The 23,070-nt window shown below is 38.9% G+C and overlaps 3 protein-coding genes across 4 annotated transcripts; all 3 read right to left on the minus strand.

Moving 5' to 3' along the window:
• Positions 1–3: 3 nt before the first annotated feature.
• Positions 4–9,244, minus strand: LOC143454146 (bone morphogenetic protein 7-like). Its single transcript, XM_076954985.1, has 7 exons — positions 4,498–9,244; positions 2,115–2,322; positions 1,841–1,986; positions 1,555–1,767; positions 1,053–1,271; positions 629–714; positions 4–514 (listed from the first exon to the last, which is right to left on the minus strand). The coding sequence occupies exons 1-7, from the start codon at positions 5,516–5,518 to the stop codon at positions 248–250; spliced, it is 2,160 nt and encodes a 719-aa protein (XP_076811100.1). The 5' UTR covers positions 5,519–9,244; the 3' UTR covers positions 4–247.
• A 1,461-nt stretch (positions 9,245–10,705) lies between these two features.
• LOC143472354 (crystal protein-like) lies at positions 10,706–15,431 on the minus strand. 2 transcript variants are annotated; one of them, XM_076969971.1, is made up of 10 exons: positions 14,742–15,431; positions 14,065–14,291; positions 13,386–13,621; positions 13,150–13,288; positions 12,538–12,719; positions 12,233–12,410; positions 11,972–12,145; positions 11,641–11,817; positions 11,367–11,559; positions 10,706–11,244 (listed from the first exon to the last, which is right to left on the minus strand). In XM_076969971.1, exons 1-10 carry the CDS (start codon positions 14,890–14,892, stop codon positions 11,081–11,083), a joined length of 1,821 nt encoding a protein of 606 aa, XP_076826086.1. In that variant the 5' UTR covers positions 14,893–15,431; the 3' UTR covers positions 10,706–11,080. The 2 variants fall into 2 exon arrangements, with proteins under 2 accessions (XP_076826086.1, XP_076826085.1); XM_076969970.1 differs by having other exon boundaries at positions 11,344–11,559; positions 14,742–15,430.
• Positions 15,432–16,694: 1,263 nt separating this feature from the next.
• LOC143458605 (uncharacterized) lies at positions 16,695–22,623 on the minus strand. Its single transcript, XM_076955415.1, has 17 exons — positions 22,505–22,623; positions 22,230–22,354; positions 21,825–22,119; positions 21,544–21,721; positions 20,485–20,616; positions 20,215–20,380; positions 19,905–20,022; positions 19,656–19,806; positions 19,392–19,484; positions 19,178–19,323; positions 18,975–19,095; positions 18,696–18,896; positions 17,996–18,302; positions 17,626–17,764; positions 17,294–17,377; positions 17,092–17,204; positions 16,695–16,946 (listed from the first exon to the last, which is right to left on the minus strand). The coding sequence occupies exons 1-17, from the start codon at positions 22,599–22,601 to the stop codon at positions 16,695–16,697; spliced, it is 2,718 nt and encodes a 905-aa protein (XP_076811530.1). The 5' UTR covers positions 22,602–22,623.
• Positions 22,624–23,070: the final 447 nt, after the last annotated feature.

Raw genomic sequence — 23,070 nt, forward strand, 5'->3', positions numbered from 1 at the left:
AAATTAATTTCATGCGTTTCGTTTATTGCTGATGAAGAGTGACAAAACCAAACAAAGTTGAAAGCATGATTATAAGCGAGGAAAAAACTAACACTGCATTAGGGATGTTGGATGACGCGTATGAAGGATGAGTTGAACGTAGTTTGCAAATATCAGCCTTGAGTCCAGCAGAGAACATTTTCACAACATTTTTACACATTTTCCAACCGTCAAAAAAGTTACACCAGCAGGCGTGGGCATTAAGCTCCTAATGGCACCCACAAGATTTCACAACCATATCTCTGTACTTGTGATAGACAACGTTTGAATTGTCGTTATAGTATAGCACCGATATCGCTTCGAGGTTTGAAGGAGAACAGCAAGGTTTCGGGGGTTTCCCTTTCTCGTGACTCATGAGATGCACCAGCGACTGCACGATTGCATGGTTGGTCGCGTTCATGTGGGCGTTTAATGGAAAGCCGCATTCCCCGTCGCAATAGTAAGCCGGATATCCAGCAGGCGCTATTATCCAATCCTGAAAAATTGGTGTGATTGGGTAACTTTGGTGCAACGATGAGTTGAAATGGTTGAGATGAAACTGACATTTAACAATTCTATTAAAGCAAGTGCAAGTAATTAGCCTACTCACGTCCCAGGATAAATCGCTGAAGTTAACATAGAGCTGCCTCCTGCGACATGGTTCCTCGTTGCCTTTCTTTTTCTTTCGTCGGCGATCTTCAACAAAACAAACACTTTAACCTTGGCTATACTTTATTTCAGTTTACCAAAACGCGGCTGCCCGATTCAACTAAGATGACGATTTTTTAGCACCTCAGACATTTTGTTGGTAAGTTTTGTCAACCAAAGTATAAGCGGTATACAGGGACCTATTTTACAGGGAACGGTGGGGACATGTACCCCTCAAGTTTTTGGAATTCATAATTGAAATTGTATTCTGTAACTGCCAATAATACGCATAACACACAAAGTTTGTCCCCTACAAATTTATCTAGCAAACTAGGTCCCTACCTGTGAGATATCAAATTTTTATTTTTCGGCTAAAAACGACCCACTTTTTGTCTTTTTCCTCTGCACTCTCGACCTCGTCCTTCTGCGTGACATTATTCTTCCTTCTTCGGTGGTGCCCGTCCCGGGCACTGCGTTGCTTTCGGATCCAACGGTCGGCACTTCCCCCCTGTATGAATTTTCTTCCACGTCATTTCCGCCGTCGATGTTCTCCAGCGGATCTGGTGCCTGCTCCGTTTCGTTGATTATAAATTCTTCATCTTCGTCTGCCGTGAAAATTCACAAAAAATACAGTCTCCATGAAATAGACGAAAAAACTTACAATAAAACTTTACTGGTTGTGGAAAGTTTAAAAAAAATATTTCTTATCTACCATCTCATCTCCCATGCCATCTATATAAGATGTTCACAAAGAAATCATATTTGGCATTATCACCTGTTCCGTACAACTCGTAAATTAAAAACTGGTCGGTCACTTGTTGGAAATGAATCGAGAATAAATTTTTCTTATACGCCATTTTTATTCAAAAAAATTTCGGGAAAAATTACCTTCATCCGTCCAGTCTTCATCGTCCAACATGCCGGCATCACTGCTTTCATTATCTTCCAGGCTGCTGTCCGGGCTTCGTTTCATCCGATGACGTATGTGCTGACGTAGTCGCGTGTGGTCATTTTGCGAGAAAAAAGCGACCATGAAGGCTTGCTTCGTAGGATTTCCTTTCTTCCCAACAATTCCGGTTTTACCCGGTTTGATGTAGTTTCCTAAAATTTCAAGGAAACTGTTTAAACTGATACCCTGCTGTAAAAGTTATTTCACGTGCAGTTCCATGCGTACCGTCAATTGTTTCCACGGTGATTTTCAGACCGAGATTGCTTTCCGGATATTGAAGCCATTCTTGCATCGCGCTGGTGACGTCATAAACAAGCCAACCCCCCTGCTGCGAGCCAACTAATCGGCTGCCGAGGAGGTAAATGCTGAAACTGAAATTTGAAACAAAATATAGATTTACAAAAAGTAACCGAATTTTTAAACCATAAATTTTTTTATTGTATCCGGTAGAAAATTATATGCCGTGACTGAAATTGACGCAAATAATTTCCAGTTTTACCTTCCATCAGCATCCAGCACTGCTTGGTAAGCATTTACCCTCAAGGTTTGGTTTCCAATTGTCTCATCGCTCGGGTCCTTGTAGAGGCGAAACTTGGCCGCGGTCAACTTACCACCGGGAGGCACCTCGTGGAGGTTAAAGAAGAAGGATCGGTGACGCTTCAAGATCATCCTCAATTCCCGCGATGGAATCGCATCTTCGCTGATCACTGAAGAGGAAATATTAAGGTTTTTTGGAAAATTTTGATAAGAAATATTTAGGCTAATAATGACATCAACCGCAAATGTTGAGCTGGATTTAGGTCATACAAAAATTATATACTTTAAATATGTTCTTGTATAAGCAACACGATACCCAGTTCATAAGAATGAAGACAGAAAAAATTTTACGATAAGTTTTGCTCAATGTTTTTCGGACCTACTGACCGCATACGGCAGGGATTCTTAAACATTGAGCCCACGGACCCCTTGGGGTCCAAGGATCAGTTTTAATGGGTCCGTGAAGTAATCTCAAAAAAGATTCTGCGTATCCCTACAGTTTAAGAACTCACTAGGGGGTCCGCGATAATTAAAAACTGTGTTTAGGGACCCGGGTTAAAAAGGTTTAAAAATCCCTGACATAGGCAAATATGCATAAAAATTTTGGTATCTTTCAGAGGCCATTTTGAAATATTCACTTGAAGATTTATGACCACTGTCGTTTTTTGTGATGCTATAGTTGCCGTTATATATATAGCGAGCATCCACAACCACTTGATACCATCGGAAACAAAGAAGATTTCATTTTCATAAAAGATGTTCATTGCTCATAAATCGTGTAGAATTCTCCTAACCGATAAAGATTCTTTCCCATAGGAAAGCAGACGCCAGGGTGATATATCTGTAATCCAAGCGAGCTTGTTTTTCATAGCAAATAAAACACGGGTATTACGTAATACGTTACGAAATACAAGTGACGCGTTCGAAAAATCCCAGGTATTAACCAACATTCAGCTTAACGGCCCAACAAATGGTTTGTTAACAACATGTACACGGGACATTAAGCATAAGGGGCTGACGAAGCAGCCGCTTTGACCCACACAATACTAAAAAGGGACCGCGTCGAGTCGCCGAGCTCTACAAAGCGCCGAAATGCCCTTTCGTTTTGAGAGCTAAAAACAACACAGACGACAGCTTGAAATTTTAACTAACCAAATCTTTCATGACGAACAAAGGAGAGCTCGGTTGCTGGGAACAAGATTAAGTTGGAAAAATTCTTGCAAAACCTATATCGGCCAAAAATTTAATTTCCAGAAACGCAGCACGGGGGGAAAGGGGAGTAAACGGCGGTGGTCTGAATTTGATCCGAAGCACGTGGGAATGGTGGATAAGGCGCCGCAAATCCGCGCCTTTCGGTCGTTCTATTTTCGGCGAACTTCCTGATTAGCGACCGGGCACAACGCTAAAAGTGATGGTAATTTGTCTTTGACGAGCATTGCGCATTGGGACATCTTTTCCGTCATCGGGCTTATAAGTGAAATTTAATTAATTTAATCCAACTACGCACTTGAGCATTATGGAAGGGAAGTAATATTCCAAAAGCCGATTAGTTTATTTACATCCTTCAGCTGGTAACATGACTTTGTAAGCGTCGTGCCAGGAAACATATTAAACCATGTTTGTCATGTCAATCATTTCAATGGTGTCTGTCTGGCGCAATAACAAAGTTACAGCCTGTCCCTGTTTCGATACATTAACAAAAACCACTTTCTTTGTGAATGCCGACGTTGATTTTTTACAACTGACCTCATCTGGATGTATGTTATCGATATTACATCTTAATGTAAGTGCTTTTTATTTGCCGAACGTGTCGGCGCCCATCTTGACTTGGTTTTCAGTCCGTGACGCGAATGACGGTTGCAAGTTGAGGGGAAAACGGGATTTCCTTTATAGCGATTGGCATGCATAACAACCGACCCGCCTCACTTCGCATCAATAGGAACATTCATACTTCCGTCACAATGATGTCTCTGCAATTGGCAGGCATCAGAAGGCAAGCCAGAGCTCGCTGGTATTTAAAACTAGACCAACATTCCTCGAATTCGTTTAAACAACAAAAGCCCAACTTAGGCGCTAAGGTTGGTTGGTTAGCAAGCAACCGTATGTTAGAAATTAAGTTTAAAACTAAACCCGGGATTCCATCAAAAAGTAAGCGAAGTAAAGCACCGTGAAAGCATTTAATTTGCGCTAAACTATACCTTTTTTTTTCGAGTTTCTTGGGTCAGGAATTTATCATTTACAAAACACCTGTCTCTCGTCAAGCATAAATCGACACTTCGTAAAACGATCCCGACTCCGACACTTTATATGCGTTAAACATGCGAAAAATATCTAAAGTGTTTTACCTCGTTGGGGTTTTGTGTTGATAAAGCTCATCACCATGTCCGAGTAATCCAGTAATCTCTTCTCGACTTCGTTGCTCCTAATCCCATTGTACGTCTCATCCGCATTTCCGAACGTATGGGGACTCGGAGGGGGTGCTTGGCTGGATTCGAACACCCCCACTTCGTTGGTTAGTACCCCGCTATCCGCGATGTAGCGGTTCAACAGAGGGGTGATGCTTGAAGAATATGTATCTGTCATGGGGTCACGGGTGAAGGGTCCCACGGATCTACCCCTACTATCCAGGCGGCGACCTCCCGTGAGGTCGCCGGAGTCAACAGCGTTGTTTGTCTGTTCGTAAAACGGGGCCCCAACAGAGCGACCTACGACATTATCCTGGGGGTAAATGCTAGACGCTGAGGTGTAGAGCTCGAGCATGTAGAGAGGGGCAGATGTTTTTTCAACAGCCCTTACCCCGCTTGGTCTCGGCCGGTGACTTAGCCCGAGAATCGAAAGGATTTCTCGCTGGACATCGCGTCGTTCGCGGCCCGCCAATCTTCGATGAAGGTACGTGTGACTAACGCCCTCTTGTGCCAGGACATAAGCGTCCGTCGCCGCAGCGTTTAATAAAATTATAACAAAGACTATATACAGAAGTTGCGGTAAACTTATGTTAATTAAATAAAAACGATAAAAAGCGTTTTTGTCGCGATCTAAGCCACTTTTCTGTCTAAACAATGGATTACGGTTTCCGCATTTTACACAAGCCATTACATCTTGTTTTGTCGAAGAATAATCTTCTGAAATGGAGCTTGCATCAAGAAATGCAGAAGGCGATTCGTGCGTAACAGACTGGACAACAGGTTTTAACTTGCTCATTTCAGCAGAGCGCCCGGGCATGATAAGTTGGCCCGACTTCATTCGTTTTTCAGCCGTGGTTGAAACGCTTCCATGTAGACCTGTTTCGTGTCGCCCAGAGATACGTCGTCCCGAACCCCGACTCCGATGTTTGTTTGTCTCTTTGTAGTAATTATCCACTAACATACCGACTTTGTGGTGCGTTAATAACCGAACATGGCGGAATTTCCCACGGATCTTTTCAATCTCAAACGCTTCAGACAGAGGTTGTCGACGCCGGATCTGTTTTTATCCAGAAACTACGAGATTTGTTAGTGTTTGGATCTCGAATCGTTGGTGGTCGAGATAAGGACCACAATCCCGTGCAGCTAAAACTCTCTTCGATGTCAGCAATCGAGCAGAAAATTCCCTGTTGTTGTTGGTTGAGCAGTGAAACACAATTTTCCCATGAACACGAAATAAGTAGAAATGTTGTTCGAAATTTTTGCCTGTATGTAAAAATTGGAGTTACGCAGGCTTAAATATATACACGGTGCACGCACAAGCAGTTTCAATTGTCTGAAAAAAAGGTAAAATAAATCTTACTCGTGCATAAAAACACCACCGCTGTGCCAACACATTATGAAGGTGTTATCGCAACCTTTACCTTATAAAGATTTCTAGCGAATAGTTTATAGTTTTGCATTAAAATAGCTACTTCCTATGCTGCGACAAATTGTGAAATTCGACACTCTCAGACCGAATAATCAAAGTGCGGCCAGCCGCCAATTACACCGTGAAACCAGACAAAATGATAAAAGATGGTCAAACAGCTATATAACTAAAATATGCGACACCTACATATGGAAAATGCACTTAGGATAACAAAACAAAGGCATAAACTTAATGACTAACCACCGAAAGAGAAAAGAAACACGCCATTCGTGGTTATATCTAACCATGTAATTAAGCTTCTGCTTAGAGATTCTTTTCATAAACCGGTGTCACACGTTGGTGTATTGTTTTACTTTACTCGCCGATAAGTATATGTTGTTGACCTCGGCCGGATTACATGTTTATGAATTAACTTTTCTAAGAACACAAATATAGCAATTTGTTCATGACGAAATACGTTAAAGGTGATAATGCTTTTTACAATTTATGTACTGTTTGAAAACACTTTATCTAAAAGTAAAAAAGAATGTATGTAATTATCGAATATTTCAAGTAAGCCATGCACAACTTAAAAGCCGTTGGCATTGCGCTTTGCAACTTTGTTACTATTAAAACCTGTTGTTGTTCATGTTTGTTGTCGTTGTTCATGTTATCTTAACATGAACACCGATTACTTTGCCATTACTACAGGGTGTTGTTTAAGGCTAAACACAAACAAGAAAAGGTAAAAATGTTGGACACACGAGGATGAAGCGCGCGTGCCCGCTTAAGTGTTGATTAAATTTCAATCATTTAAGTGATGAATTTACACAAGTGCCACTTACTGAACAACTGTTTTATAGGCAAGTGGAAATGGAGATGGCCTCAACAATCCTTTTAAGATGCAAATAGGTGTGTAAAGTCTTGTTAAGATATGCGATGCCGTCTCTTAACAAAGAGCTATTACTCCCCGCTCAGTGCAGCTTTGAGAGCAACTGCAGTACACATGGCCCAAAAAATGTTGAAAAACTATTTAAAACAGTCTAAAAACTGTGTTAAAAATCCCACGTCACGTTATGATATTTGCGCGCATGTATATCCACCGTTGTACTACGTTTTTACTGGAAATAGGAAGACGCCATAAAGGAAGCTTAATGATTAATAATAGCTATTACATACGCATCATGTAAACGAAATACTTTAAAGCGACAGAAATCCTGTGACAATAAAAAATCGCATTGAGGTCACGAATTTCTACTTGAGAATCCGAGAGTACGGCAAACTGTGCGCCCTAATCAAAATTTAACCTGTAAATCGTGTATGTGGTAAGCCAACAATCATTACACGTAGGAATAGATATGATAACCCAGTGGAGTACTTCATGGCTACCTTTCGCAAACGACATGGCGCCAGCATGCCATTTCAAACAAAGGTAATTGATCGATATGGTTTAAAAGCGGTCTAGACTACCAAAACATTTTACATTACGGAGAAACTGTGTTGTAACGTTGCGTCGCATCAGTTAGACGCCCGCAAACCTGCGACGGTCGTTAAAAGGCGTTGTTAATGTTTGACATTTCAAAAACCATCTTCTGGCGGTTCATATGTGACAATAGCGTAATCGCGTGATGCTATTAAGCTATGATGGGTGGGCGACATTTCAAACGTCTTTATTAGAGAAAATATGACGTACACGCAAAAATCGGATTTGCGGCGATACGCAAAATCGCAGGTAGTCGGAAAACATGCTTTGATGTGGAAATCTGTTGACCTGGAAACACCCACGAACAATTCCATATCCTATAGAGCGGACTCGGTGTGTTTGCTTGAGGAAATAAGCTGATGCTTCGTGGATTTGTGAATATTTTGTTTCTCATTTTGGTATTCTAACAATGCCAAAACTATTTCCGGACCTTTCAAAAAAGAGGGTCGTTTGGCCTTCAACCGGCAAATAGCCCAATGAAGTAAAAAAACTTCTCTTTTTCAAGCCCTACGTTATAAACAACGTCAAACTAGCAATCGACTGGTGCCAGATTATAGCTACGCTATCTTTAACAGATCAGAGAATACGCTATTTGGGTTACATCACAACATGCCTTGTAATACAGGGGCCATAAGCGATGGCAAAACAACCAAAATGTTTTGTAACCGCCAGTCTATTTAAAATGTTATGCGTTAAATATTTTAGTTCATCTGTAAGTAAACTACAACTAATTTACTTGAGTTTGCATAATACAAACAGGTCTGCATGACTCAAATAACAAGGTACTGGACCTATGATATCTTTCTCGTAATCTCGCCACAGTCGCAGATAATTGAACTTTAGTGTTTGTTTTCATTGCTCAAGACAAAAGCGCCTATTGCGACTGGACAAAATGGACGCACGTAGCAGATATAATGAGAGACTCCAGACTTTGCAGCCGCACTTTCGCCCACGGCACAATTATAACCGTTAACGGCATCTATTCGTTCACAAACATCAGACAAGTCTTGAAATTCAACAAACGCAAGGCATTATCGCAACAACTTGCATACTTTCACCAAGCAGTAGGTCTATGCGGCTGTACAGGTTTGAGCAACGCATTTTGACGATAACCCTTAAACCAGTAATGGTTATATGAATTTGAACCAACCATTGGGTTTAATATTTCTAGATGACTTGATCTTAAAAGAAAATTAAATCCCCTGGACAATTACGTCTTACTGTGGGGCCAAATACTGAATTCCTCAATCCATACTCTGCGCTTGTTAATCTTAGCAACACTTTTCCAGTGGTCAAAAATAAAACCTTGATAATTGCACTTGGTGATTAAGCTGTACCACTATTCATATGGTTATCGGCCACATTTTAGTTGTTTCCAATGATCGAAAAGAAAGAAACAAATGATATCCTATTCCGTCACGGAGCTCTTGCATAGCCAAGCGAAGGTTAAACTAGAAAAATTTACAAAAAGTTGTCAGTGTACCTTTGGTAAACATTAGACCGAAATCTGTTACTACCCACTTACACACAAATATCGTTTGACGACTGCAGTAAACTTAGTCTACAATAGGGTGTGTTTGCAGTCGTGCATGTCGTAAATTTAAAGTAATGATGTTACAGGTACCAGTTTTAGGAATTAACTTTCAGTGCAAAAGAATCTTGTATTCTGCTTAATCTTGTAACAAAACAAGGCTGGGCTTAAATGTCTTACTTAACTCCGTTCTGACACAAATCCCCTCGCCATTTTTGAAGTGCTGCCAACCCTTTCTGTTCACCTGGATAGTTCTGGCGATGTAAGCCAACTTTGAGCTGAGATATCCCGGCTGGCGTCTTATGTCTGCGGTCGCGGAGACAACTCTACTTCTTTCCTTTGCGAAAGCCTGATCGCAAACCGGAACGGATTTAACAAGTAACATCGCAGGCGCCTTCTCGGTTTGAGTGACACACGCAGAAAACTAGAAAATTTCTCCTTGTTCGTATGGTGCGTTTGTACAAATCGTCAATTTCATCGCCGATCTACGGGTCAAGTGATTTTTGTCTCAACTTGGCAATAACCGAAAGGCTCACGGCTGTTGGCTTCTAAACGGTTCACCAAGTGTCTAACGCACCAGGTCTTCTTTGCTGTACAAGAAGTAGCTTTTAGCAAAGATTTTAGTCTTTGGCTCCGTTCTTACCGACTTAATGGGTGGGTCTAATGTGGTGAAATACGAAGCGTAAAAAGCTCGCATTTTCTCCCGTTATATTAGTTTTATTTTCGCACTGAGCTGTGTAAAATATTTTTCTATTTTTCGTCAAACACTAAAAGCATTTCCTCGCTTTGCCACGTTTGATTTGTCGCATATTACCGAAACACGATCCCAGTTACTGGTGTAAGTGATGTCGTTACATTTTATGACGTATTTCCTTTTTGACATTGACCGAACGAGTCAAGTCAAATTATTGATGATCAGCCGCTACGTCATATTGTAATACCAACAGTAGCGATTTTTAGCGCGTCTAAGGCACCTGCTGAAACCATTTCCAAAAGAAAAACCATTTTTCTTTTTCACCTTAAATTCAGCTACTGGATGTTTCCGAAACGATTTTCGGTAAACAAACTGTTGCTTTGTTTTACGCAACAGTTAGTCATTACTTCAACTAAGCTCAAGGAATGCTTGTTTTGCAAACACGCTTAGCCTCATCAACCATGTATGCTCCCATTAGTCAAGTATTTCGTACTCAAACTATTGATATTTTTTTTTGCTTCTGCTAGGAACTTTGTATTATTGAAGCTGCTTTAGTTGGGAAGCGATTGTATTTTCGATATTGACTTCACGGTCTCTCAAAGGTCCAGTGCTAGTTACCAAACAGAAATCCTCACGCATAAAGCAACATTGCCTAATTTTGTATAAGTTGACCAAATCAATGTCAGGATTTTTGTTCGCTGACGAAGGAGGTGTGTCGTGTGAAAAATGATTGAGTACTTTCCCATTTCACAAAGAAACCAGATTAAAACTTCTTAATTCCATGTAAAGAAACGTTTTAGACCTTTGCTGGGGGCAGCATTTTGAAATGTCAGCTTGGTACCTCTTTATCGTATTAGGCTACATAACCTGTCATTAAGTCTCTGTGAGAAATAGTTTCTGACTAGATAGTGTCCTCAGGTTAGAACGTCAACTGAAAGTGTAAGTAGGCATCGTTTATCGTCCTAAAATTTCTGGCGCAACTTACTAAATTCTTCAGGAACCGATTCGTTTCTAATAAGAATCATCAAACAGTTCGTCGTTAAATTTCAATCACAAACACAAACCATAGCTTCGTTAAAGTAGGTCATTCGCCAATAACGCAAATGTGGATGAGAATAAGCGTATAATACAACATGCATGCAGTAAATATCTTAAAAAATTCTAAGACCGTTATTAATATTCTTATAAACTCATATAGACGGGAAACAAAAACTAACCAGAAAAGCAAATCGATTTGGTATTTCTGCAAAAAGATGGTCGATTACAATCAACACAAAAAAGTTTTAATCAATTTTTAATTATCATACAATACTAAACGCTCGCTTGAAACTTGACTCTCTCAGTTTTATGGAATCGTTCAGGTATAAGTCAAGATCATCAAAGAAGTCACAGTATTGTTTTCTAAAGTCAGTCAAAAAATACTCGCCACTTGCAGTCAAGTGCATGGTCTGTGACTGAATGGAATTCTTTGTTGATCCTTCGTAGAGCTTCGGCCAATAACCCAGCGTCGTTGCAGCGAAGGTGTTTTCGTCTCCAAAAAACTCTTGACTGCCATCGAGTGTCTGTACCATCTGCAAACGTTCAAAAACTTTAGTCAGTAATTTTCTTCAACCAAACTACGTTAATGCTGATCAGAATACTTGCACGCAGAACCGAAATTCGAAAACAACCTTAGGATGGTGATAACCGCTACCGGTTGGTTCATTCGGATCGTTCGGATTCCCGTACTTGGCAAAATTTGTCCAGTATTGCCCAATTTTCTCAGCCAGAATCGATTCCTCTTTAGTAAACCTGAATTGGGTCAGTGTGTCCATGTCGAAAACATAGGGTAGATCAGCGGAATGACATGTGAGGTTGTAGCACAGAGTGTATTGCTCCCAGAAGTACTAAAATAAAAAAAGCAAAAACATTACGCGTGTAGAAACATTTAAGAGCCTACTGTTCTAAGTACACGTTTGTATACTTACCGGGAAAGACCAGGTTTGATTAAATGTGTACCACCACACATTTAGATTTGCATCGCCCAGCCTTGTGTTAGTGTTAAACACCCGACGACTTGGACATGTAAACATGTAATCTGTGACCAAATCATTCATAGCATAACGGTTGTCACAACCTTTGGCGGGTAGTGGTTTGCGTGGACACTGCCAAAAAATGCCGTTTTCTGATTTTGCATTTAATTATTCTGAGAAAGGTTGTTAATGTCTTTTTCATACAGATATAAAGAGTTTTGTAGCAAATACACAGCTTTAGCATAGTTTTTAAAAATATCATATTATTAGAAGCCTGTGTAATTACGTCAGGTGGGTACATTTTCGTAACCGATTCGGCCTTGTCAGAACCGAACAAAGCTTTTGTAATTATCTCATAGAGCCGATTTGACTGAGAAGGATCAGCCAGGGCTTGCATTATGAAAAACATGCCTTCGTCTTTTGTGGTGCCGTGTATGATTGGCTTGTTTTGATTTCTGCCCTATTTAAAGTAAAAAAAGAAAATTTGACTTTACCAAAAATCATTTAGTTACTTGGAAATTCCTATAAAAGATAACTCGTCACCAACCTCCAAGAATGCATAATAAGGATGTTCGTCCAGCAGGTCATGTTCAATTACTGGTGCCCACGGTTCAAAAAGTTGCGAAAAAGAATTCTTATTGTATTGATCGATTAAAGGAAACGTGTACAAGCAAGTTAAGACATGACTCATGGTGAGTTTTCGTAAACATGCCACGTCGTTTACCCTAAAAAATTCAAGTCATGTCAAATAGAAACTGATTTCCTTGTTTTACTGGGGTAGGTAGCCTAATTTGGTTTAACGGGTATAAGGTGATCAAATTTACATGGAAAAAAGACCTAGGCATTTATTACTTGCAATCAGAGCAATGTTTCACGAATTTGTTAGTAGTTTCTTGGGCTTCTTCGGTTGTTTTGTATGTGATGCCAAACGGATTACTCTGCAAAATAGCTCGGTGGAATAAAGGTTCGCTGTACTTGTTTACCAGATGAACTGCCACACTCTGTCCGCCGGCGCTTTGTCCGAAAATAGTGACCTGAAAAATGTTTTTACAGATTCTTTCTATTTTAAAAACGTCTTCTTATCCACAATAAACACATAGAAACTGTCCTAGATTAACTATTTATTGGGTAAACAATTATGGGTACGAGGAAGCCAACACAACTAAACGTACATTACAGCAAATTACATAGTTAAGCAAAAAATAGTTTTAAATAATAACCATGTTAGTATTTCCAATGTTTAAGAACTGTAAATACATCATGCAACGTTTTAAAATATCTAATTATAAAGAAAATATTTGAAAAGTTGAATGATTCCAGATCATCAAGTATACAACGATCCGAGATCGTTTTTTCTGTTAGAAAAAAGCTTTAAAGCTTTGGAATACTTTAAGTTATAATAAGTTTTTGAGGCATATAACCAAAGGTAGTAACTATACTAATCACAACACACTCGACACTTACCATGCTGGGGTCGCCACCAAAAGTTTCAATATAATTATTGGTCCACTTTAGAGCTTCGATCTGATCCCATATGGCAAAATTTCCCAAAATAGCGTCTTCATCTCCGGTATCTTGATAAAAAAGACCAAACGGTCCCACCCTATTATAACATATTAAGATAGTAAACGACTTCAAAAACTACATTTTTCGCTGGCAAATATGGTTTCAAATAATTGATATAGTTTGGAAATACTCGCCTGTAATTTGGTACCACTGTGATGACGTCATTCTTTTCCCCCAAGAACCTCGCATCATATAAGGGTGGTCCGTTTCCGCCGGCGATAAATGCTCCTCCGAAGAAAAAGACCATAACAGGCAACTTTTCCTCCTTCACCTTGTCTATCAGAGTGTAATAATGTCCCTCGTTGGTTTTAACCTCTTTTGTCAGTCGGGCGGGAACGTTGACAACCAAGTGTAAGCAATCCTCACTTATCTGCGTGAAATTTTGAAAGTTATAACGTTTTTCATTATACCAGATGGATAGATAGCCTAAATTCAACACAAAATTAGTATCACTCACATAGAATTTACAATTCCATTCAAGTCGTGATTACAGGATACCTATAGCGTATAGCGAAACCAACTTGTAATGCGTACCTTGCTTTCTTGTTTACTTATTCAGTTACTGATACATTTTCGGCAAATAGCTTTATCAGCGAACGAGTTAATGAATAAGTAACTATAGGCCTACACATACATTGTCATGCTACCAACTTTATCTTCATGAGCGAAAAGTTAATAGAGAGAATCAAAGGCCACATAACTGTTAGGTAACAAACCTCGCGTTTGCATAGGTAACCGCTAACCAGGGACCGAGTGTAACTAAGTTCAGGATAGTTACAAGATGTCACTGTAAATCCGATGTGATCTACTGACCTCTTGTGGACAAGCGTAAGCAGGCGACGGAAGTTCACAGTTTTGCGGACAAGCGGCTCTTGCGTAAGTGGCGTCGTAATAGCCGCTCTCGTCTCCTTCTAGTGTCTCCATCGGTCGAGGCCGTTGCCACCTGTAGTCATCGGTTGGAGGTAAACTGAAGGGAATGCCGGCAAATATGGCTGTGCCTTGTTCGGATTTTCTTCCTTTCACTTTGCCTTGACCGGGAACTACAGTTGTTAAAAAATAGCTTTTAGCGTTACTTTTCGTATTTTGTTTTCTGAATTTGGGTTGAAAGTTTGTTGGTATCATCGAAAATCCCCTGCAATGCTAATATTTGCTACTAATACTTCGTTACGTACAAATAAACACATGTTCCCGACTCCCGTGAATTCAACATATGGGTAACGCGCTGGACACCGAAATATTTTTATGGGCGTGACTAAGCTCGTTAACATCAAAAGTTATAGACTACGTGTCAAAGACTTTATGGTTTTAAAATAAAAGTTAGGTCAGCGGCATGATTAGTTATTTACTGACTTTTCATCAATAGTATCGGAAAAACTTACAGTCTATATAGGCCCTATATATAGGGTAATGAAACTTATCATGTATAACAAGGGTAATAAAAATTAATGTAATGTTTAAAATGTTGATGCGTAAGGCTCAGTAATACTTACCATCAACATAGACGTATTCACCTTCCATGGCATTTGTAGTTGATTCGTCATTGTTTGATATAGAAGGAATCATCAAAACACATAATACCGTGGCAATCACGCCGCCAGCAATAAGAATTGCAATGGCGGAACCAATAATTTTTTTAGACATAATTTACTTTATCTTTTGATGTCCTAATAAGTTGTCTATTTTATAGTTCTATCAGTTTGTTTAAGTTGTTCTATAAGATGCTTTGCCCCACTATAATGTTAATAACGTGCTTGTTTCAATTGATTCTCCAATATTATACATCCAAATATGTATAGTACATTAACAATATTTGTTATTTCTGACGTCATTGCTTTTGTTTGTCAAAATATAGGAAAACAGCACGTACATTTCAACCAATTTATGTAAACTTAAAACTCATAGATATCAACAGAAGATACCACTTCACTTTTCAACAATTACTCGGGGAAATTCCGCACGTATTGATTTTGTCCAATACCGCAAAATTCGCTTGAAATTCCACACTTTGCACTATTTCTGAAAAGGCAAAAAATTCTAGATTTATCAGACACCTATTACTGACACCAAATATTAATTCGATAGCTTGCTGGTAGAAGATTGGATGTTACTACTGCTCTACTTGCACCGGTGTCCCATGCAGTAATCATGGAAACTCAAAGCGACCAACCAGCATGCATCACAGAATGAACGACGAAAGCCGTGATTCGACGACGGGCCTATGGGGTGTCGAGCACGTGACTATTTGTTCGTGGGTTACCCAAGGTCAGTCTCGAGATTTAAATTGGGTCAATCAATGTAGCAAATAAGCTATTATATGTTGTGACGAATGTAGCTTTCGTTTCCAGTTCTGGATTTTTGTTGCTAAACTTTGCTGAAACGAATTCTTTTGCTGCTGAGTAAAGCACATTGCGCAAAAATCGTACGGCAAGATTGCATGAAAGTTCACATCTACGTATCGAACGATTTCTGAGTTTAACGTAGAGTGATAAAGTTTAATCTAATTAATAAGTAACCTTGGTCCGATACACCGAAATCACCATAAATGCAGTTGGCTACATGAATCAATCATGATTATGCAAACAACTGTGGTTACGAACATACCGGTAGTTAGTTCGACGTTGCTGTATATTTTCAGTCCAAATCCTAAATAATTTTTTTTCATGTTTTAACATCTAAATTTAAAACATAGCAAATATTTAATCATGGACTAAGTCTTGCTTTTAGAAATTAGACAGATACGATTGCTTCTGCAATGTTTTCTATGTCAAATTTATCAAGACCGCAAGCTGCCCTTTGCAGACGAAAGAGCTTAATCATACAGAGATTTCAATTCTGCAAACATCGATTTTTCGATATTAACGTTAAAGATTTTTATTTACGATATTTATTTTACCCAATGTCCATGTTATTGGTGGTTTTATTATGATAAGTTATATAACTTGCTATTCGCTGTGGCTCAAACTGCTCGTGTTATCAGGAGACATATTGCTTGTGTAACTCTGTTAAGTGTTAAGTCAACTCACTGACATGTTTAATGTAGCATTAATCACAGAAAAATTTTGCAACATCATTGTCTTTACACTAAGCTAAAGAATTCCTACAGTTTGTTTAACGTTTTTGTTGGCATTCAGGTTAAACGTCGTTATCGCTATAATAATTGTGTACCGTTTCAGACCCTGTCTGGTTGCGGTTACTGATATTACCAAAGGAATGTAAATATATGCATTTATGCAGCATATATACAGAAAGATTTTCGTTCTCAGAATTACACAAAAATCTTACTAAATCGTTTACGTATTGTTTTCTCGCCAAACATGTCAGGCGATGTTGACTAAACGAAAAGTTACCAATTACTGATTAATATGCGACGGCCGTTACCAACCGATCAGTTTGTTTAATCATACATGCCAACTAGTCGACCAGCAGCCATACATACAACTTCGTTACAAATCTTGTATTTCTGTATCTGAAAAAACGACTGTGTTCTTTTCAACTCCGCTGCAACAACGATTCCCTTCTTTAAACGTGTCCGGCTTCAAATTGACAATAGCGCTCGATTTTTTGGGAATTACGTCAAGAGCTGCATGTCTGGTGAAGAAACTGTTCACAACAGAGGGGTAGCCAAGTCTATTCTTTTGTTTTAGAGATGTTTTCCTCGGTATTACTTCACCTACACGAAGATCCGATGAAGAACTCTAAAACAATTGCATTAATATTTCGGTAAAGTTGGATATTCAAGTAGGCAATTAATAGTCCATAAGGAAGCCGTAAAATGTAATATCTGACTTGATCTACATAGAATAGGGAGATAGGAATTTTTAGTTAGTAAGAACATTTTACCTCTTCTTCGAGGTTAATCGTTTCTTCCGAGTCTGACGGTCGAGAATACGCGGATGCGGGCAAACAACAGTGGTAATGAAGAATGCTGCCAAGAATCAAGCATTCGATGAATCCTGTAATAAGAAACGATCACAAGAAAATTAAGTTACTATACTTGCAAAGACCAAGGGAAAATACCCTACTTTCCTTACAGTCGACTTACCAATTGCGACCAGCAATCCTGCTAGCGCTGCGTAGTTGAACTTTCGGGGCTCTGGTGGTATTTGCGAGTACGGACGTGGTCCTTCTATTAATATTATGGTTGCATTAGATTCGTGTAGTAAGTTAGGTAATGTAGCGCTATAACGATAAGCTACATATACCAGTATTATATGCGGTCAATCCGTTTAGCTTAGACACTACAAAAGTTGTATGAACCAAGAAGGCTATTATATGGCGTACATTTCAATGATTTCTTGCACTTTAAACAAAACTTATGTGTCTTCTTTTTCAGAAAAAGTCTACATCGAGTGGAAAATATTAAGTTACATTTACCTATGGTTGTTGTGGTTGTTGTGCTTCTAATCGTCGTAGTTGTTGTTGTAGAGGTTCTTGTTGACAGGGCAGGTTTGGTTGGCAGAGTAGGCAAAGCTGTTGTGGAAGCTGTGTCATTTTTAATTAAGCCCAGGTGGATCTGTTGCGTAAGAGTAATTAATTTAAGATATAGATAAATACTGTAGCCTCAACAGATATAGGCTATAGCAGTCTTACAGATATACACCTGCCTTTGTGGGCAATGCATAGAAAACATACAATGTTTATACACAAAAGATAGAGGATATAGTTTATATGGGAATAGCTAGCTTAGGGAAAACTTTTGCGATTTCTATGCTTGTAAAAAAATTTAGGCATATATTTCCCTTACTTTTAAGGCATGTATAACTTCCGGTACAGGGATGTCAATCCCAAAAGATAACCCACAAAAACTTGTGAGATCGTCCTGGCCTCTGATATTAACCCTCCCTGTGCCTATCAAAACAGGAATGATGTCATTTTCGCAGAGTCTTCTGGCGGCTGGCCTCGGATCATCAACTGAGTAGGCGTCGGAAAAGAGGAATAAAATCTTTCGCGGTATGATAACTTCGTCGTCCGATGATTCTTTGGCCTTTTCTTTATTTTTTTCAACCGAGCGAGCGCTGTCTGGGATGAAAATTTCCTCACCGAGCAGTAAACTAAGATGAACAAAGTTGAAGAAATTAGGAGTTTTGTGTTACCAAGAAAAACATATTGCCTTAAAAAGCCTTTCTCGAATATTCAAATTCAATCTTAACAATAAGCCATGATTAGAACGACGAAGTTAGGCTACATCCATGGTTGCTGAGCATGGGATACCGAAATAATCCCGCTGCACAAAAGACAGCACTACAAAAATTGCAGGATTATTACCAACATTCCTGATAAATTGTGACAATTTAAGGAGTTAGTTGAAAACAAAAATAAAATAATAGTACAAGAAATTAATACAATTTTGTTACATTTAGAGGCCTTTTTTCATTATTTAGAATTCTTTCAGCCATGAAATTAAGTCATCGAACTACACATATAAGTTCCTGCAATATACTTACTAGAATTGTTTTAGCCTTGAAAAATCGAGTGCTCTTCCAATATAAGTTGATCGCATGGTGTGGTTAAAATTTTCAATAGCGGCGTAAAATTCAGCACGAGTTTTATCGTCTACTATACTGCTCAAGATCTTGTTGTGGTCATCAAAGGTCAGTAAACCAAACTGGGTCGGTTCTATTTCCGTATCGGAGGATGAATCCTCTCTAAACATATAGGTTTATATCGGGTCCGTATTGGATTATATCCGCTTTCAATTGTGGCAAACAGAAAGCAGTGCTTACTTCTCCTCTTCTCCTTTAAAGTAGAAAAATTTTGTCGCCAATTTGATCCATTTTGGGACTGGCTCTAGGTCTTTTTCATACAAACTACCTGAGACATCAACCAGGTAGACGACCTCGGCTCCTGTTAAAGAGTCCATAGAAGGGTCAAGGTTTATCGGGTTATTCACAAAGTCTCCTGTAGTGGAAGGTCACACTCTGCTCACCGTCTATCTTCTCGAACATAACAAGGGGAGCCCAAGTGGCCCGAAATCCGAGCGATCCGTGTCCTCCATCTGATTTGAAAACGATCATCATTTTCTCCTCAGTGCTGTTCACTTCCGGAAGATTTCCCGAAGCAGTTAAATCTCCACTGCGTTTGGAAAAAATTGAGTTGCAGCTAAGTGATATGTAAGGGAAGTAACAATGATTGCCGCTCACCTGAATTGTCCAAGAATTTGTTCAACATCAGCTTGGTAACCATCATACACAGTGACATGGTCAAATGTTTCTTCAGTGTTGAAATCATCAAATCTGAATCGTGTAAACACCTTTGTTGACGAAAACGGATAAAATACGCCTTTGCTAATCTTTGTCGTTTAATACCAGGCCAAAATGGACTGCTAGCGTATGTAAGTTATAAAAACTCCGGATAAATATTATTACATTACTTATTAGTTATTACATTACAATGAATATCATTACTTTAACTGCAGGCTGTAGCCTGGACGTGCTTTTATTTTCCATTCACACATTGCACCCTCTGGATAGGCTCCCTTCGTGAAATACCCTGGACTCCAAATTTTTTTTTCAATCAAATGTTTCGTGTCATCGCATGTGGTTTTTACCTCTGCTTCTGCATGATAATAATCACAAGCGTATATTTACCCATCACTCATATATTATAAACTGTTTGCAGATGTATTTATTACTAGATGTATGCTAAAGTCGAACCTCCGAACCAAGACATCGCTTTTGATATCAATCTCGTAATGGCGTCGGACACTGGAGGTCGTGCTAGCTCGGAATAAGAATTTATCTTGAAGCCATCTCGTGGTCGACTTGAAATGGCCTAAAATACACTCAATATGACTGCATGTTTTGGGCTAACAATAAAATGCGTATAATTAGTGCAATATAGGCTAACATTATAAATGCACTTCTATGAATTAGTATTGAATCAGAAAAAAAATTATCACATTTAGATGTACTGGATAATTGTTAACCGCATACACGCGTCTGCGGAATAACAAATAAGTTATACCTGAGCATACAGCAAAGCAAGATTCTCGTAAAACATTCTTCCATCGATACGCTTCTGCTGGGGACGAGCTACGCTTTGCACAAAGTTTTCACTTTGTTTCAAAAATTTACTTTCAAGGTCATGGTGGTACTTGGGTGACTTTACAACGTCATCGTCTGCACGTGCCCTTGAAGATTAAAGCAAAACAAATGTTCATGGCCAGCGATTCAGTTGAGCATAAAGATTGATTGACAATGATTGGTTGACTAAATTTACAGCATGGAATCTTACTGAATAAACTTGCGTAGTTGCTGCAGATTATCCTGAGTGTTCGTTAAATCTGCTTTTTTAGTTGCTCTTCTAGTGCGGCTGCTGGTATTGTTACGATACAGAAATGAAACGCTGGTTTTAAGCCTTGGTTGCCTGCAATAATCTTTCAAAACTTAGCTGAATGGTTATCATCAGTAATTAATATTGGCCAGATTGTGTGCACATCATTCAAATATATTGAAATGTAGGCCTGTGTATGCTTAATTTTATTCGGTCAGGTTTTCCATGTTATTGCAAGAGCGAGTTGTAGGCTAATGTCTCATTAACTTCGACACCTCAAACAATGTTTAAGCGTGGTCAACATAGAGTAAAATAGCCTGGCAAGGAAAAGTTGACAGCAAAAAAATTGTTTTGCTTTCGCAGCATAATTCAACTTTTTGAAGTTGGGAATTTTCAATAATTCCCAACTGTTCTCCCCTGTGTGGTCTGATCGATAACCCCAGATATTACAAGTGATTAATTGGTTTGTAGATATGGTGCGTAGCAACAAGCATATAACTGTAGCCTTTTGGTCTAAAAATTTTAAAAGATGAGATAGAGCATGAGTAATATTTTAGCATATAACTTATATATAAATAGGTACGTAAATTTTTTCAAATTTTCTAAAACAAACATTTATTGATTGCTTGCAGCTAAATATAGGCTGATAACTTTTTCGAAACAGTCACCAAACGCCGTAATTCTACCTTAAAGTATATCACTTAAAATCACATGTAAGCCATTTTGTATGACTGTGTGACGTCTAGACACAACCTAGTGAGATGTTGCCCATATTGATTCCAACCATAACATAACATCGCTAACACTAAATGATAAATATCCTTACTAGAATAAAGATATTTAACTAAATTAAAGATCTGGTGCAATTATTTAAGCCGCTATGAACTTAATTCAGAAAGCCTAATGCACATGTTCTGTTTTTTTTGTTGTAGAAAACACGACCTAAATAAGGTAAACGGTCTTCCATTAGACTACAGTATAATTTTATGTCCCCTTGTATACATCATTTTTTCAGCATACCGATTAGCCAAGGGATCAACAATCACGGCGGTGATCCAAGCTCCAGCATCTTTACAGGCTTGAATTTCATCCACGGCGTCCAAAAGCAAACGAAAACTTGCGTAAGGAGATAGAAAGTTTGCGATAAAAATGATCAAAGTCGGTTTTTTATGAGCCAAGTTGTTTGCGAGATATTTTTCTGCTCTGCCAAAGAAACAGGACATATATTTGAGAACACTGGTACGGAACTGGTAACCGCAATTTAGTACAAGCCTTTACAAAAGTCTTTGCGAGTGTTTCACCTCTAATACTGCGAAAAGCATATTGCACGTCTATGGAGTTTGGTGAAAGGTCGGTGTGGTCACCGCGATCAAGATTGCGAAGGATACTGTGGTCGTATAGCGTTACCTCGCGATCAATTATATGTAGTAAATGCGATCGCCCTTTCGAACAGCAGGTTTTGTGATTGAAAGGGTGACGCGTCATCGCTGTAAACAGGGTCAGGCCAAGTCGACTGAAATGTTTTGAGGATCCAATATTTTTCAACGTATTTGCTGTTAACCCCATAAGTTTTTTGACGTGATTGAAATCCGAATCCTAAAAAGTAAAAAGAAAAAACTTTTATGTAACCTGTATCAAGTAACTGAGGTAGGCATCAAAAACCATTGAGGCCTAATCAGTTTTTTCCTAAACGAACTATAACTTACCGACATACCGGCTCTTTGAACAAGGTATACCAAATCCGGATGCTGACTGTAATCTTCCGGGGGCGGTTTCCCGACTGCTCGTGGGGAGATATTTTTTGCTTCACCCAAATGGTTTCCGAACAAAGCTGGAAAGAAAAGACCAACGTTTGAATTGGAACGTGAAAGGATTTCATTCTGACCGTTTAACTAGCGGTGTGGTAATTGGTAAATACAGTATCAGATGACTAGCAACAGTATCAAAGAAGTTGTAATGATAAAGTTGTTTTGTTACTTACCGTGACCTTGTACATCATCTTCGTCGTAACTCACCCCCATATTTTCACCAACGGCTACCATCGAAAAAAATACCAAAGCAAAGTTTGTAAATCTCATCTGTAGATTTTCTGTAGCGCAAGTACCGAAGTTAAAAATTGTTTTCTTTGTTGTGTGACCAAAATATTTCCTGTTTAATTTTTTATGTCACTTTTTGTGATGTCATTATTAACTTATTATAATGAAAAAATGGATTTGTTTAAATCACTATAGTACGTTTCCTCTTACCCTCTTAGGTGAGTATTATTGTTTTAAAAGTTCTGATGTCAGACGTTGGCAAATGCAAGCCTTTTCTAAAATATGTCTCAAAACATTTGACCATTTTTATCGGCAAAGGCCGAGCCACAGTTGAACGTGGCCTCCGCTTTCCTTGTCAATATAAAGATGGGCAAGCCTAATTTTGGGAGCGTAATGCGTATGTGTTTCGTAAGATTGGTATAATTTTGCATAATATCGGTAGGATCATTGAAATGTGACGCGTCTGCATGATTTATTACACAACATGCATGTGCTTTCGAAATAACCATGT

This window comes from Clavelina lepadiformis, chromosome 1 (genome assembly GCF_947623445.1).
Source record: "Clavelina lepadiformis chromosome 1, kaClaLepa1.1, whole genome shotgun sequence".
NCBI lineage: Eukaryota > Metazoa > Chordata > Ascidiacea > Aplousobranchia > Clavelinidae > Clavelina > Clavelina lepadiformis.